Genomic DNA, 16,366 nt, shown 5'->3' on the forward strand with positions numbered 1-16,366 from the left:
AAGGTAAGGAAAGATGGAAATATGTCATTTTAGAACATTTTCAGTGTTGGTAAACAACATCACTGTTTTGAACATAAAATTCAGTTATGAAAATTTTTGTATTCAACATTTCACCGCTTTGAATGGAAAATATGGTGTTGTTTACACGATTAGTGTTATTCCCGACTTAATGTAATAATGATAGGTATAATTCCTAACTGAATGTGAGCATGATGGGCATGTAAATAATAGTCAATATGTGATGTGATTGCATGCTTTATAAAATATAAGTAGCTAATAATTTAAAATTAAAATGTCTTCTGTTTCATTTTTTATTTTTTCATAACAATCTCCAACAGAATGTTATACTGAATGTTATACAGAATGTTATACTATTTCATTTTCTCCATATTAGACAAATACATAATAGTAAATGTGTGAATTTCTTCTATTTACATCATTCAAAATTATGACTAGAATATCTAAATACCGTTATCATGATCTGCTCACATTAACAGATTCTAGTGCTGTTACACCATATCACATTCTCAGGGGTTGTTAGTCAATATAAGCTATCTAATTTAAAACCCCACTAATTTGACACTTGGCCAGTGTTAATATTAACCCTAGGAAGCATATTTTGGTGAATTAATAAGCAACCAATTAAGTGTGTTTTTCAAGATCATTTTTTTTCGACCCAATTATCCTTGTGTCCTACACCTCTCTGCATCAATAACTTTGCATTTCATTTTAAATTAATATTTAAATTTCCTGTCTTCTCTTACTCTTTTTTAAACTTCATAATGTGAAGTTTGTGTTTCTTGTGTTCATAATGTTCATGTCTTTCCTTTTCATTTTCAACATATTAGGCATGCAAAACAATAATGGAGTAATGTATTGTATCGATTAGTAAAAAAGTTTGGCTAATAATTTAAAATTATGTCTAAAATTTCTGTCTGCATTCAGTTATTTATTTATTTTTACCTTGTAAAAAGGGTTTTCTACAATGTTCAGAATATAGTTATGGCCTTGGCTGTCCAATAAATTTAGCGAACACGTATTTTACCAACTGTGAAATGGCTTATTCAATATTTATTTAAAATGTAGTCAGAACAAACTGAGGAAATATATCATAACATGACATTTATTATTATTATTATTATTATTATTATTATTATTATTATTATTATTATTATTATTATTTATTATTATTATTATTATTATTATTATTATTATTATTATTATTATTATTATTAATTAATTAATTAATTAATTAAAATTAAAATTAAAATGGAAAACTTGGAGAAGTCATGGAATTTTGACATGGCATTTTCCAGGCCTGGAAAAGTTTTGAAAAAACAGATATCTGTAAACTTGAATATAGGTTAATTGTCTTTAATTAAATTGTTAATTGTCTCATATTATTAGTGCACAGTAAGCATTATCTGAATCAATTTTACATAGATATAAATTAAAACTAAATAGATTGTTTCGTGTTTAGGAGATGCTGTATAAAATTTGAACATGCCTCGTTTTTCTTTTACCACACATATGTAGACATTGCATGAAACATTAGGTCATGAAAATTACTCGAAGGTCTTGGAAAAGTCATGGAATTTTAGTAGTAAAAATTCGTATGAAACCTGTAATAATAATAATAATAATAATAATTTTCCAGCTAAAGTACTTTATAATAGTGTTTTTTAATAATAATTTGTAATCTTCTGTGATTTAAAAGTAAACAACCAACTAGCTTACACATTCAAATAAAACACCAGTACTCTCGTTTGGCACTTGGCGAGTTTTAATTTCAGGCCTAGAATGGAATTTTTTTGTGAATTAATTAACAGCCAATTAAGTGTGCATTTCTCCGGCCAGATCATATTTCTTGGCCCAATTATGCTTTCATCCTACACCTCTCTGCATCGCTAACTTCTCATTTCCTTTTTGGTGTGTGGAGATCATCATTAAAACACTGGGGCTGTTTTAGCTGTCAGCACCGCAGCAGTAACTCCAGATCTAGCTATACAGCCAAGGGCCCCTCATGGACTGCTCTTTGTAGAAACAACAGGCTGATATCATATAGAGACGCCTCCCGTATAAGGGTAAAGGAGTAGGAGGGGTCGAGCGCAGAGATGATGGAGAAACCCCACTGCTGAAGCCCCATTTAAGGCCTGGATAATTGGGTCTTCCTCTCATATCTCATCTCGGGGCCTCCCCGGGTCTCCGCACACAGGTGTCAGGGGCCCGGCAGGCTTCAAAGTGCCCATCAGAAAAGTCCACTTCAGAGGAGATCAGATGCTGTCAGGAACAGGAAATACTGTACATGTCTTGGCTGCACACTAGGGAAGGCATAAATATCTGTCCTGTGGCTCATTAAATTATTGATTTGTGTTTGTTTTGTTATTGTTGTTCTTTTTGTACTTTTTTCATTCATTGTTTAAAAGCTTCTCTCGCTCATCCTGCAGTCTCTACAGGGGGAGATGGATCAAGCCCACAGCTTGCTAAAAACATTGAGAGAGAGTGCAGAGCTTGCCATTTCCTTTTTGGATGACCCTGGAGCTTCCAGACTGGAGCGGGAAGTGCAAACGGGCCGATCACAACTCGAGGAGCTTATACTGGGGCTACGGGAAGAGCACGTGACCCTGGAAAGGAGCATTGTGCTCTATAAAGACTTCCAAGAGCGCTACAAGGGCCAAATGCAGTGGCTTAGAGAGACTCGAGCTCTGCTCAGCTCTACTGTTGAACCCAAAGTAGAACTTTACCAGAGGAAAGCCCAGCTGGCCAAGTACAAGGTTGGTGAATCATTTTGTAGTGTTTTACTGATATGACATACTTGATTAGCCCTTTTAAAATTACTCAAGAGTAGTGACTATTACACTGTAAAAAGCTGATGCTTTTACAGTGCATGCAATTTTTGCAGGGATGTGTAGACTAACAGTAACATTCTGTAGTGCAATTAGTGATTATTTAAGCCTATTTGGTGATTTCAGTCATCATACAGTAAGCATCCACTATCTTCTCATCAGTGACATGCAGTATAAACAGTCTCTGGGTCATTGTGTGTAAAGATTTTGGACATCTTCTTGGACACTTTTAATGCTTCCAAACTTCCAAATATTGCAAATTTAATAATTCCAAATACTTCCATTTATAAAGCGCTACTCATGTTTTGAGGTTGTTCAGTATGGTGCGATTTACTTTGCATGTGTGATTTGATTGAATGGGAATAACAGGACCGATTTGTCTACTTTAGCCAATTTCCATGGACAAGACAAAATTAAGTAGTGACTGCAGCTTAAAGAAAAGTAGTGGAGTAAAAGTATAGATACAGTGATAAAAATGTACTCAAATGAAAGTAAAAGCACACATTTTTAAAAACTACTTAGTAAATTACAACTCCTGAGAAAAACTACTCAATTACAGTAATTTGAGGATTTATAATTTCTTCCTTTACACCACTGTTGATATGTGATTAGAATCATCAACAGAAGTAGTTGTTTCCCCTTGTGTCATTTTTATACCCCACAAGCAGATATACTGTATATATACAATCAAAAAAGCATACTTTATATTCCCACAGGTTATAGAATTTCTGGAATATCATGGAATTTTAAGAGATCTATTATAGTCATTGAATGTCATGAATTTGTCTATGTCATGGAATATCAGAAATTTGTCATTTACAATTTTACTTGCTTTTTATCAACATGTATTTTTTATACTGTTTTCTATCAAATTGTTTCCTGTTTTGCCTATTTTCAGTGCTCAGCCAATTTCTTCTGGGTTTTGCTTAAAAAAAATTCAGATTTTTGTGGCCTAAAATGATGAATTAATGGCAACTGTTCTCAAAATTTGCTGCAATATTTGTGCCTATTCTTGTGGCAAATATACACATCTTAGTTTTTTTTTGACTGTAATTTATATACAAAGAGAGAAACAAAGAGAGAATTTTAACCATACCAACCCTTACTACGTCATATTTTATACATAAATAACTGACCAAAACAAACAAAACTGTTTAAATCTCTTCAGCAATAACATTAGAAACATTCAAATTTCTAAATTTAGTGATCCGTACAATGAAGATAGCTTTTTTAAAATAGGCATTGGCAGAATTGCATTGTGATAATGTTACAGGAAAAAATGCAGAGCTGTTGCAGAGCTATGACAACGCTAGTTTTCACACACTGGATGAGCACTTTCTATATGCAAATATAATGTTATTTAATATAAAACAATTCTGATGGTATAGCAGAAATTCGCAACAATTTAAAAAAAATCACAAACTACTGTCCTATAAATTTTGCGCTTTTTGTTAGATTTTTAAAAAAACCTTTTTTTGTTTCATTGAATCGAAAAATTCTCACTGGGACTACAACATCTGCCTGTTTTTATGTTTATTAAATCTAATGTAAATTCAGTATTTAAGTCAGTTAAAAATCAGGGAATTTAGGATTTGGCTTAGAGTGGGAACACTGTATAGAGAGATACATTTTAAAATGTAATTAATCCCTAATATTGTCATTATTCCATGTTTTAGTGTCACATGATCTTTCAGAAATCATCCTTATTTGTTGATTAGGTGTTCAAAATGCATTTATTATTTAAAATAAATATTCAAATTCAAAAGTTTAATTTATATTTATTTAATGTTAAATTTGGTGTTGATTGATCTGTTATGTCCAGGCTGTGGAGCAGACACTGCTGTCCCGTGATTCTGCTGTGAGCTTTGTGGTAGAGAAAGGAGAAACTCTACTGACCCTCCTCCACTCCCCCTCCATCACAGACAACATGAGCAGATTACAGGCTGACTACCAAGAGTTGCGTGGCACAGCAAGGGTAAGTTTATAATAACTATGAAAAATTAACTAAACAGAATCATTTAAATGCAGCGTAACATCAAAAACATCCACTAAGTGTATATACTTTCATCAAACAGCATGATATCGAAACATTAAATTATGACCTCCTACATTTACATATCAAAGCTTGTTTTAGCAGTTCGGATGTCATGAACATATAGAATCACTTAGAACTAAATTGCAAATTACAAACGTTGGAGGGAAACTAACTACTGCAAAATTGTAGATTATTTCCTCTTTAAGCTTTTGAATATTAATTTGAAGTCTTTATGTGCTATTTCCTCAAAGATGGCATCCATTAACCCTGCAATCAGCGCAATGAATACTCAATTCCAAATGATTCATTTGGCGCTTGCAGCTGTCAGCAGCTCTTTATGTGCACGAGGACTTCAAGCTGTGTGTTTATAAAGATGCTTTAGTCTAAGTGCTTGCAAATGTCTTGATCATTTCTGTATTTCAATGAATTTCCTTAGACCCATGTTCAGAGGCTGGAGGCCCAGGTGAAGAAACAGGAAGCTTATCATAAAGATCTACAGGAAATTGAGCGATGGCTGTTGCAGATGTCCAGCAGAATGGTGACTCCTGAGCCGTCGTCAAGCGGTGGCCTGGAAGCTGCAACTCAGCAGTTAGCCAGACATAAGGTGAACTATAGACCCTTTTTGGTTTGTGGGCTCCTCAGCAAGTTTCTCGGAAGTTGTTTTAGTTAAGAGCAGTAAATTGGATTGTGCCAAAAATAACTATTAATAATAATAATGCCTTACATTAATATAGCGCCTTTCTGGACACTTAAAGTGCTTTACACATTGGGGGAATCTCCTCATCCACCACCAAATTAATTAATTTTTAATTAATGGAGCATTCCTATTTGCTCCAATGTTAAAAGAAAAACTTCATAATAGTGTTTACATGACTTTCATAAAAATGAAAAAAATGTATAAGACTTATAATGGTAGCCAGAAGAGAGGACAACGTAAAATGTACTGTGCTGCATTAGAAACGCCTCTCATTAGCGGATATTCATTTTTTCATATAGTTTGATGCACAGATGCTATAATGCAATGTATAACTATACGTTTTTAAAAATCTAAATGTTAAAAAAATGCCAAAGATTTAAGATGCTGTTGATGTTAAATGTTCACATCAAAATGTTTTTACAAATATTTACACTTTATTTACCCACATTAAAAAAATTATACTGAAATTAAAGAGTTCCTGTTAGTATCAGAATATTTTGGTCAATTACTAATATATTTTATTTTGCATATATCATCATCTCAGGCTATTATGGAGGAGATAGCTGGTTTTGAGGAGCGTTTGGCTACATTAAAGGAAAAGGGAGAGGAGCTGTTGTCCGGCTGCAGTGAGCGCCTCCAGCCTAGGCTTCGCCAGCAAATTCAGAACCACCAGCAGGGAGCAAAAGACAGCTACTCTGCCATCTGCAGCACTGCCCAGCGTGTGAGTTTACTTGCCAACACACCAGCACAAGATCAGCATTATGCCTGTGTTTACTGTGCAAATCCACCTATGAGAGTATATAAAGAGCTAGAGCTGTGATATATGTCTCTTTTCTGTCCATTATTACTGGGCAGTGAAAGTGTAAATGTGTGAACTAGTTGTCTCCAGTCATTAAAATAGGAATAGGCCTTGCATAGTTTAATTTCATAGTAAATTCAAGATGATGCCTCTTATTGGGATATGACAAGTGCAAAAATTACTTTAAAAGTTATATATATTACGATCTTGAGTCCCTTTTCTATAAAAAGTAACTACTGTATATGTGTTACTTGGTTGTCTTTTGGGGAAAGTCATGTGAAAGTATGTATTGTAATTTTTGCTTGTTTAAATTAGGATAGGTTTAATATTGTAAACTATTACTTATTTAATATATTTATACATTTAAGTATGTTTACCCAGCATTGAATATGACTGCAGTTTTATTGACAATTTAAACTGCACAAACAACACAAATTAAAAAATAAAATCCAGCACATTTAGAGTAATCTTAGTTATACTGCAGTTTTTAATTGTTACACCTCATTAAGCATATAATTTCCAGTCAGTTTGCTTGTGTCATTGTTTATTGTCCCTCTGCTGATTTCAAAGCATTGTTCCAGCAGCAAGCCTAAGTGTGCCAACTTTCTGCCACTCTTCCAGAACCTCACGATTATTTTAATCCCCCTGTCTGGCTTCATAGTTTCACGGGACCAACTGAAGTGCTGACAAAGTCCTCCTCTCAGAGTATTTGTCTTTTAAATCAGATTAAACAACCTTTACCAGGCAGTCAATAAACAAGGGACGTCTGGCAATGAAATGAGCTTGACATTTTGACTTCTGCATGCCAGTGTCATTACAAGGAGACCCATCAGGAGGCACTAAGAAGTCATTTCTCCATGAAAGCGTATCATTAAAGCCTACGGCAGTGAAAGTGATCACATGCCCCCCTATTGCAAATCACCTTTTCCCCCCTACCCTGGCTCTTCCATCCCCACCAAAAGCTGCCACCTGCTTTCCTCTAAAAACCCTAATCACACTCACTCCTAATATGGCAAACACTCTCTGCCATCTGACACATTGCCTGTTCAGTCTCTCTCTGAGCAAACCACCCAGTCTATTAATACCTCGTCCCCTTCCCCATGCCAGTTTTATTTTGCCCATCAAGTCCAATTCCGTCAAAACAAGCCGAGACATTGATAAAACCCCTCCCTACTGGTTTGCTAGTTTATACCCCTTAATAACATCTTGTGCCAACCTTGCCAGAACAATGCCATCCGGTAAATCCCGCCACCTGGCAATCTGGTCAATGAGTTCCTCAGGCTGCCAGCTCCCGCCGTCTGCCAAAGCAAGCCTGTCGTTGCCTGCCCCCCGCAAGGACTCGTGAATTAAGAATGTCAATCAGCGTCAGCTTTTCTGCTCATGGGATTATGAATGCCAGAGCATTCAACACCTGTCAAATGGGCTTTGCTTTATGTTGACCCGATTTAGCATGGTTAACCGTATGGCCCTACTCATGTCATTTGCCGTTTTGCTCCTCAAATATGTCAAAGTCATGCTGTTTCTGTGGCTAACGGTTACTTAAAATATACTTTGATGTGATAAATTCAAGCGTTGTCTTATGAGTTGACCTCCTCTAGTGTTATTATTTTAGAAATTTTAACCAATTTCTTTTGTCTGTGCATGGAGTGTGGTTAAGTCTTTTGGATCTCTGTGCAGGTGTATCAGAGTCTGGATCGGGAATTGCAGAAACATGTAAGTGTGCGGGATACTTTACAACAGTGTCAGACATGGCTTTCAAATGTACAAGAGGAGGTACAGCTTCCTGAACGTGCACCACAGTGCCTACAGGAGGCACTAACACAGGTATACATTATTATTATTATATAAGTTGCTTTGTGTATGTACATAAAAGTGGCTTTACTTCACAATAATAATTGGCATGAGAAAACTAGACTACCTAATTTGGTTTCTGGTGTTTCTTAAATGTCCCATCAGATGAAGCAAGATCGAACTCTACAAGAGCAGGCTAGTACCTATTTGCAGCTAGTGTGCTCTACCTGTGATCTTTCTGATGAGAAGGTACAAGAGACGGCAGCTGAGATACAGCAGGTCAAACTTCAGGTCAGTGACTCATAGACTTTTATTAATGCTTTAAAATATTCTGTCTTTGTGTTTCATACTTTATTCCCTAGACAGCCAACTGAAGTTGCAAGTACCTTCGTTACAAACATAGTTAGTTGATTTGCCGTTTCCAAAATCTATCGTTCCAATGAACATTCGCAAACTGTGTTGCAAACTTGTATGCTTGCAACTACACCTCTGGAGCATAGTTCCTGGCTGCGTTCTATTCCTAGTTATCCCCCTATGCCCTATTCGTTTAGAACATTCTGACATTTAATCTTGCAATTCTTTTTAAAAAAGGCAATAAAGTCATTATTCTCAGGTGTAATTGGTTTTCAAAGTGTTTTTACTGTTCATGTAAAATCTTCATATTTACAACTGTGCTCCTTTCGCAGTGCCCTTTAAAAACATTTTGACTCGTCATTTTGAACACAGCCATTTTGCTCTTCAAATATATGAAAGTCATGCTGTTTCTGTGGCTAACGAGTACTTAAAATAACATTTGATGTGCTAATTTCAAAACTGAGCCAACTGTTTTCTTGCATTAGAAACAGTTATTTTTGTATTAATAATTTATTAATTTTTGTTTAGATTCATTTTTGGCCTTTTTGCTTTTATTAGATAGTACAGTAATAAGACAAGAAGCGAAGTTGGAAAGAGAGAGGGTTAGGGTTGGGAAATGTCCTCAAGCTGGGATTCGAACTCGGAACGCCCTGACGTGCTACTGCACCATATGTCGGCGCACTAACCACTAGTCCATTGCGCCAACAGTTTATTCATAATTTTTAAACAGAAAAGCATAGATAATCGGTAAAGATAACCGGGCCTAACTCAGCATGAATGCTGTTTTTCAGCAGGCTTCTGCTCTGCAGAACATTAAAACATGCAGTACAGACACCTTAACATCTCATCCATCAACAATTGAGAACAGTTCAAACAATAACCAAACATACAAAATAAAGAGAAACAGTGGCCACAGTGATAGTTGACTGAATGTCTCAGTGTTGGTATTGCTTTTAGATTTTGTGGGATATTATTCTAGGCTTTTGTGAATACATAAAAGAAATATCTTTGTCCATAACAGTTTTTAAAAGCCGGTAATGGCAGACATCCAATTGTTACAGATCTGTTGGAACGATCAGTCCTAAGTATTGAGTTTTGGTACCATAGCACAAAGGGCTGCTGAGGTAGCCCTAATTAAAATTTGATAGTACAGTTTAATCCATGTGTTCATAATGTAATTTTGAAAGGATAAAGCTTTAGAGAGTGATAGCGCAAAACAATGATGTGTCCATCCAGTAAAGTCTATTGTGGATCCTATAGGCCCTATTGTACAGTCTAGCTGTTGGCTCCAAGATATCATTTGTTGTGATCTTCCAAACAGGCAAACTGTATGACAAGGTGAACATAATGATGTCATGAAGATAAGTTTCAGGAACAGAAAAAGACAAATTTGTCCTAATTCTCCCATAAACAAATAGCTTCTGTTTCAGATTTTATAGACATTTTGAACATGCTCACAATAAGTAAGATGGGATTCCTGGCTGATTCCAAAATATTGAGCAGTGTACTGATAAGAGCAAAATTATTTTTCATTGATATTATATAGGATTTATTTTATAATACTTGTCTCAATACCCAATTTTTAATATCAAACTTGAAAATCCATTGCTGGAAAATATTTAGAATTGTTTTTCACCAAATGCAGATAGAGGAGAGGATGCTGGAATCTCAAGAACTTACAGACAATTGGAGAGAGATCAAAGACTTGCGTTCCAACCTTGAATGTCATCTTCTTGAGGCTGAACAACTCCTTCAGAACATGTTAAGGAGGCCAGCTGAGCTTGAGCCAAAGGTTGCTCAGAACCAGTTGGACCAGGCTCAGGTAAGCTTTGTGTCCGCATGATGGCTATTTGATTACTTATTTTTACGAAACATGACCTGTACAAGATTTACTGCTGCAAATGCAATTGCATGAAACTTTATACCCAAGTTTTGTATGGGATCTTTATATTAGTTAGTCAGATGCAGTCTATTATGCGTTGCTGAAAGCCGGGATGATCTTTGCCCTCTGTTACATTTTCTGGCAGGAAGCTTCATTCATTAATAAAGATTTCTCCCCAGATTACTCATCTGGGTGTAATTATGGATGTATGAATTGATTTGTCTGTGCCTGTAATAACAGCGTCCAGGCAGACCCCTTCATTGTGTGTGAAAAATAGCACATATTACCATCTCTGGATGTGCTGAGAATTGTCAACAATAGATTGAATGAAAACCTCAATTACCTCAAAGCTCACTCTCTGCCAGCGACAGAGGGTGTCATCCAGAGCTGTCCATTTGGCAGGATATCAAATAAAGACAGGCAGAATTTATTAATAACACGCCATATTTTGTGCCACAAAGGATTTTATCCAGGAGATGCGAGCCAGGCAGGTTGATCTGACCCATCTGAGAGAGCGCATTAATAGGCTAACGGCTGGTCAGGAATCCCCTGAGCTTATGGAAGTTGGGCGCTTGCGCTGTTCCTGGCTGGATCTGGGCAGACAGGCTGCACAGCTGCTAGAACAGAAAGAGGAGGATCTGCAGAGGAGCGGGGACTATCATGACTGCATTTGTATGGTGGAGGAGTTGTTTGACCAGCTGTCCAAGAAATGGGATCAATTGGCAAGGCATGTGACATTCCCTTTCTAATTTCACTAAACATGTTCGTATGTTTGATAGTTGTCATTTGTTGTTCTTAGGGGTGTAATGATACACTCAAGTCATGATTCCATACATATCTCAATACTGAACTCACCGTATGATGTTATTTCAATTCTGCGTTCTGTGAAAAAATTTTACATTAGTATTATTATTGTTATTTTTCAAACACATGGTAAAAACAATAATAATATAAAATGTAGGCCTACTGTTGGTTAAAATGTTAAAGTTTGTGGAGATTTGAGGTGATAGACTATGCATTGAATCTACAAAAAAGCAGCATACACAACTCTGTTCACAATGAACGAATAAACCCCCTCCAAAAAAAATGCTTGGAGTAATCATATATCTAATGGCGATATGGTCATTTGAATGATGTGTGCGCTTTCACTTTGCAGAGTGCCGCTCCAACCACTGCTGCTCAAGTGAGTGTGTTCCGCCACTTTGAGATTCAAAAAACATGTGCATGTAAATCGAAATTACTATCCGAGGCTCCTGATGTTGCACTGAGGTGTTATAAAGCAAATAATTACAACTTTATTACCTGTTATTGAGCATGTACACTGAAGTAAGCTTCATTTGCTTGTATTCGGCTCTAGTGTGATTTTACAGCAATGAAAGGTTTTTGTGCAACATAGTACATGAAGGCGGAATTGAAATATTTGAGTGAATTATACCTTAGTTGACTCTTGAATTAAACAAGTTATTACAAATCATAATGTTTATGCCAATGATAAGCATCGGTGCATTTTTATTTTAGCAATTTCCCAATATTATGATGTATATATATACCCCTAGTTATTCCTCAGACATTTTTATCAGCCATTTATTTCTGTTTGCTCACTTTTTAGGGGAGATATTGAGAGCACAGCCGAGTGCCTTGATGCCTTAAAGAAACTATCCACTGACCTGCAGGATCAAAGATGTGTGCTTGATGATCTTAGAAATAATAGGCATGGGATCCTGCCTCGTCTGAGCTTAGAAGACAGAGACCTAGTTAAGGAGCAAGTGGGTTATCTAGAGCAACGCTGGACTCAGGTGGAATCACTTGTCCAGCAGAAAATCCAAGATTCAGCTCTAACATTGGAAGAGCTGAGTCAAATTGAGGACCGTTTGCGGGAGGCTCAAGAGTGGGCTGAGTTGCAGCAACCATCCCTGTCGGAAGCTCTCAAAACTAGCCCCCCTCCAGATTTGGCCCAAAGCTTTCTGTTTGACCACTTGAGCTTTTGTGCAGAACTGGAGGCCAAGGAGAAGCTTCTGGCAGAGGCCATGACAGATGCCAGCAGCCTTTCCTCTCGTCTAGGTCTTAATGAAAGGAGGAAATTGCAGACATTGGTTGAGGAAGCACAAGTAGAAGTGGCATCACTTGGAACCAAGGCAGCTCAGTATCGAAAGAGCCTCAGTAAGGTTTTTACAGAACGAACACAGTTCCTACAAGCCCTCGACCGAGCAGCTGAATGGATCAAGAAGCAAGAGCAGAGGGCACTTGCAGATGATCATGTGGCACTCCTACCAAATGTACTTCACAAACAGGTGGCAGCATGTAAGAATTTTACCAGTAGCCTAAGAGCATATCAAGTGGAGCTCACATCTCTTTGGGTCCAGGGACGAGATCTAGTGAAAGATTCAACTGAGGAGGAGAAGAAGGAGACGCTTCATAAGTTGGAGGAGCTGCAAGTTATCTTCGAGGCGTCCTTGCAGAAGAGCGCAGAGCATCTACATCATCTGGAGAAAGCATTAGTCATCCGTAAATACTTTCAAATGGATCTTGACCGAATATGTGAGTGGCTAAAACAAGCAGAGGAAGCCACATTTCCAGTTATTGACCTGAGTGGGAATGATGTAAACTTGCAGAATCAGTTGGCCCAATACCAGCAGCTTCTTGATCATGCTTCAGAGTATGAAAACCTTTTGCTTATCGTTCAGAGGGCTGGACAAGAGATTCTTCCTACATTAAATGAGGTGGACCACTGCTACCTAGATGAGAAGCTCAATGGCCTTCCTCAGCAGTACAACGACATGCTGTTGTTGATCAGAGAAAAGCGTGACTGGATCCAACAAGTACTTTTGGAGCGCAGGGAGTTCGAGTCCCTTATTGATATCACACGAAAAGCTTTGAAAGAACTACAGGAGAAGAGTGATGGTTTAGAGATGCAGTCAGCTAACCAAAGTCTTGAGGAGGGAGAAAGATTGCACAGAAGTTATGAAGATCTCCTGAAAGGTCTTGGAAATCTGTTTCAGGGAATGAAAGATCTTAGGTGTAAAACTCAGGATTTTCTCAGCATGGGTCAGCCATATGCTCATGAAGTCACTGGCCAGCTAGTTTTCCTTCACAGCAGTCTTAACAAGCAGATTGAGTGTAAAATGAAAGTATTACGGAAAACATTAAAAGTATTAAATGACCACCGGGCAGCTATCGAGAAAATGGACTGTAAAATCACTACATTAAAGGAGCAACTTGACAGACTTGAATCAGATATAGAGGCAGATGCCATGGAGAGATTATCTACACTATACGACCTCTCAAAATGTCTTGAAGAGGCCAGTACATATTCAGAGGGTCTCAAAGCACAAAACGATGACCTCAATCAGCACTTTGACTTACAGACCCTTAAGACTCAGGTTATCTTCAGAGAGGAACAGCTTATCACATTAAAGCAAAGGATTAATAAACACAGAGAAAAATGTGAGAGAGATTTAAAAGGATGTAAGGATTTTCAAATTGAAGGATTCTTCGACTGGCTCAAGAGTCTGAGGGATCAATTAAGACGCCCATTAATGTTTGATGAAGCAAACGTTGAGATTGTACAGCAGGAGGCCAGCTCACTGTCTGCACTTCAAGAAGAAATGAAATCAAGGTTTAGAGTATTAGAAGATATAAGTAATGAAGAGAAACAGAAGTACATTCATGACCAAAAGCCTTTTCCAAAGCTCTTTGAAACCACTTTAATGGACATTCCAAAGCTGAAGGAGGATCTTCAACAAGCTTTCAACACCAAACAGGTAAGATAATGCTCACTCAGGGATATCTAGTTCTGCTTCTGAAAGGTCATTGTCTTGAGTTTAACTCTTTAACACCTCAACAATTTTTGAGAAATGTTTGCTCTTTGTTTAAGCATCAACGTTTTTGTGACTGAAAATGCATGAATTCGTACAGATAATTGTGTCTGCTTAAACACTTGAAAACAAAAGTTTTGAAACTGATGACATCATGTGCATTTTAGTACCTATTTAGGGAGGTGTAGATTAAAGGCAAGCTTAAACAAACACACAAAAATGATGGAGTATGAGATAGTGTTGTTGTTGTCAAGCGTCTACAATATCATTGTTGTGTAAGTGTAGCCTGAGTCTTTAATTGTAGCTAAACTCCTCATGGCCTTTCATAGGTGTATTTGGTCAACCCTTTGTTAGTTCCTGACAGTTAACCTGATTGAAAGCAAGTTTAATGTTTATTAAACATGTAATATGTATCCTCAGGTGGCCTTGCAGTCTGCTTTGTCCCTGTTCCAGAGATACCATCATTCCTTACAATGCATCCAACAGTGGTTTGATGATGCTGGTGCTCTTCTTGAGCAGGTCTCACTTGAGCCAGACCTGGAGAAAATTTCAGACCACCTCAAGGACTTAGAGGATACAACAGGCAGAGAACATGCTGTCAGGCTTATGATTGATGAAATGCAAGATCTGATCCCTCAGATGGGTGACCATTTGAGCCCTACTGTAATTAAACACATCTGTCAACATTGTGACGAGTCTCATCACAAAGCCACAGAGGTCTTTGAGCAGTTAAAACAACATCAAGACAACTTGCAACGGTAAAGACTATGAGGTTTTGCCATTTTAAATTATATAAAATGTAATTATTATTTTAAACATTTATTAATTATTAAAGGCACAAGAAACCTATACTTGCATGTCTGTGTTATTCAAATGGACAGAACTGATTTAGAAACATTAATATTTAAACTTGCTTACTTTGTTTCTTTGTTAGAAGCATAACTCAGTGGAGATCCTTCCAAGATGAAACAGATGACGTTATCAGGCAGATGAATGACATTGAGAAGAGGATGAAGGAGTTGACAACCGCCAAAGCAAACTCTGAACAAGAAGCTGAAGACAATCTGCATTTATACCAGGTCATCATCTAACCCTTTTAATCTTATGCATTAACTTTGACATGACTTTTGTAGTTTTTCTAAAACCTCATTTTGATTTTTTTTTTTTTATATAGAGAATAATGCCGCAGGTTCAGGGTCTTGAAGATGCACTAAATTGCCTGAAAGAAAAAGCAGCACAGTTTGATCAGCCAGCTATAAAAGATGTTACTTCTCAGTCAGTCCGTTCAGTAAGCCATCGGTGGTCTCGGATGAACAGTGTTGCTAGAGCTCAGGTGAAAACCCTCCAGGACTCTGCTCATAACTGGAGATGCATCAGGGAGAAGGTATGGAATCATCATTGGCTGATGTGCTAGAGCTGTGGAATATAGTCTTTATAGAGATGTGCATACAGTGCATCCGGAAAGGATTCATAGCGCTTCACTTTTTCCACATTTTTATCATGTTACAAGCTTATTCCAAAATGGATTAAATTCATTAATTTCCTCAAAATCCTACACACAATACCCCATAATGACAATATGAAAAAAGATGTTTTGAAATTGTTGCAAGTTTATTAAAAATAAAAAAAATAGAAAAATCACATGTACATAAGTATTCAGAGCCTTTGCCGTGAAGCTCTAAGTTGAGCTCTGGTACATTCTGTGGGGAAGGTTACAGAAAAATTTCTGTGGCTCTGAAAGTTCCAGTGAGCATAGTGGCCACCATCATCTGTAAGTGGAAGATGTTTGGAACCACCAGAACACTTCTTAGAGCTCGCCAATAACCCAATGGTCACTCTGTCTGAGCTCCAGTGTTCTTCTGTAGAGAGAGTAAAACCTTACATAAGGACAACCATCTGTGCAGCAATCCACCAATCAGGCCTGTATGGCCAGACGGAAGCCACTCCCTGCCTGGAATTGGCCAAAAGGTATCTGAAGGACTCACAAAATTCTCTGGTCTGATGAGACTAAAATTTAACTCTTTGTAGTGAATGCCAGACGTTACGTTTAGAGAAAACCAGGCAGCACTCATCACAAGGCTAATACCATCCCTACATTGAAGCATGGTGGTGTCAGCATCGGGTTGTGGGGATGTTTTTCAGCTGCA

At 37.3% G+C, this 16,366-nt stretch overlaps 1 protein-coding gene across 2 annotated transcripts in view; it reads left to right on the forward strand.

The window, feature by feature from the left end:
- The window catches only part of syne1a (spectrin repeat containing, nuclear envelope 1a), a 238,807-nt gene that overhangs the window by 158,136 nt on the left and 64,305 nt on the right, over positions 1-16,366 (forward strand). For both annotated transcript variants that reach the window (XM_087298227.2, XM_087298228.1), the window contains 12 exons: positions 2,448-2,774; positions 4,669-4,821; positions 5,318-5,485; positions 6,123-6,299; positions 8,055-8,201; positions 8,334-8,459; positions 10,168-10,344; positions 10,866-11,131; positions 12,014-14,165; positions 14,640-14,977; positions 15,154-15,298; positions 15,394-15,603. In XM_087298227.2, the coding sequence (XP_087154353.1) occupies positions 2,448-2,774; positions 4,669-4,821; positions 5,318-5,485; positions 6,123-6,299; positions 8,055-8,201; positions 8,334-8,459; positions 10,168-10,344; positions 10,866-11,131; positions 12,014-14,165; positions 14,640-14,977; positions 15,154-15,298; positions 15,394-15,603 (4,386 nt within the window). The remainder of the gene's footprint in view (positions 1-2,447; positions 2,775-4,668; positions 4,822-5,317; positions 5,486-6,122; positions 6,300-8,054; positions 8,202-8,333; positions 8,460-10,167; positions 10,345-10,865; positions 11,132-12,013; positions 14,166-14,639; positions 14,978-15,153; positions 15,299-15,393; positions 15,604-16,366) is intronic.

Source organism: Danio rerio, chromosome 20 (genome assembly GCF_052040795.2).
Source record: "Danio rerio strain M-AB ecotype USA chromosome 20, GRCz13ab, whole genome shotgun sequence".
NCBI lineage: Eukaryota > Metazoa > Chordata > Actinopteri > Cypriniformes > Danionidae > Danio > Danio rerio.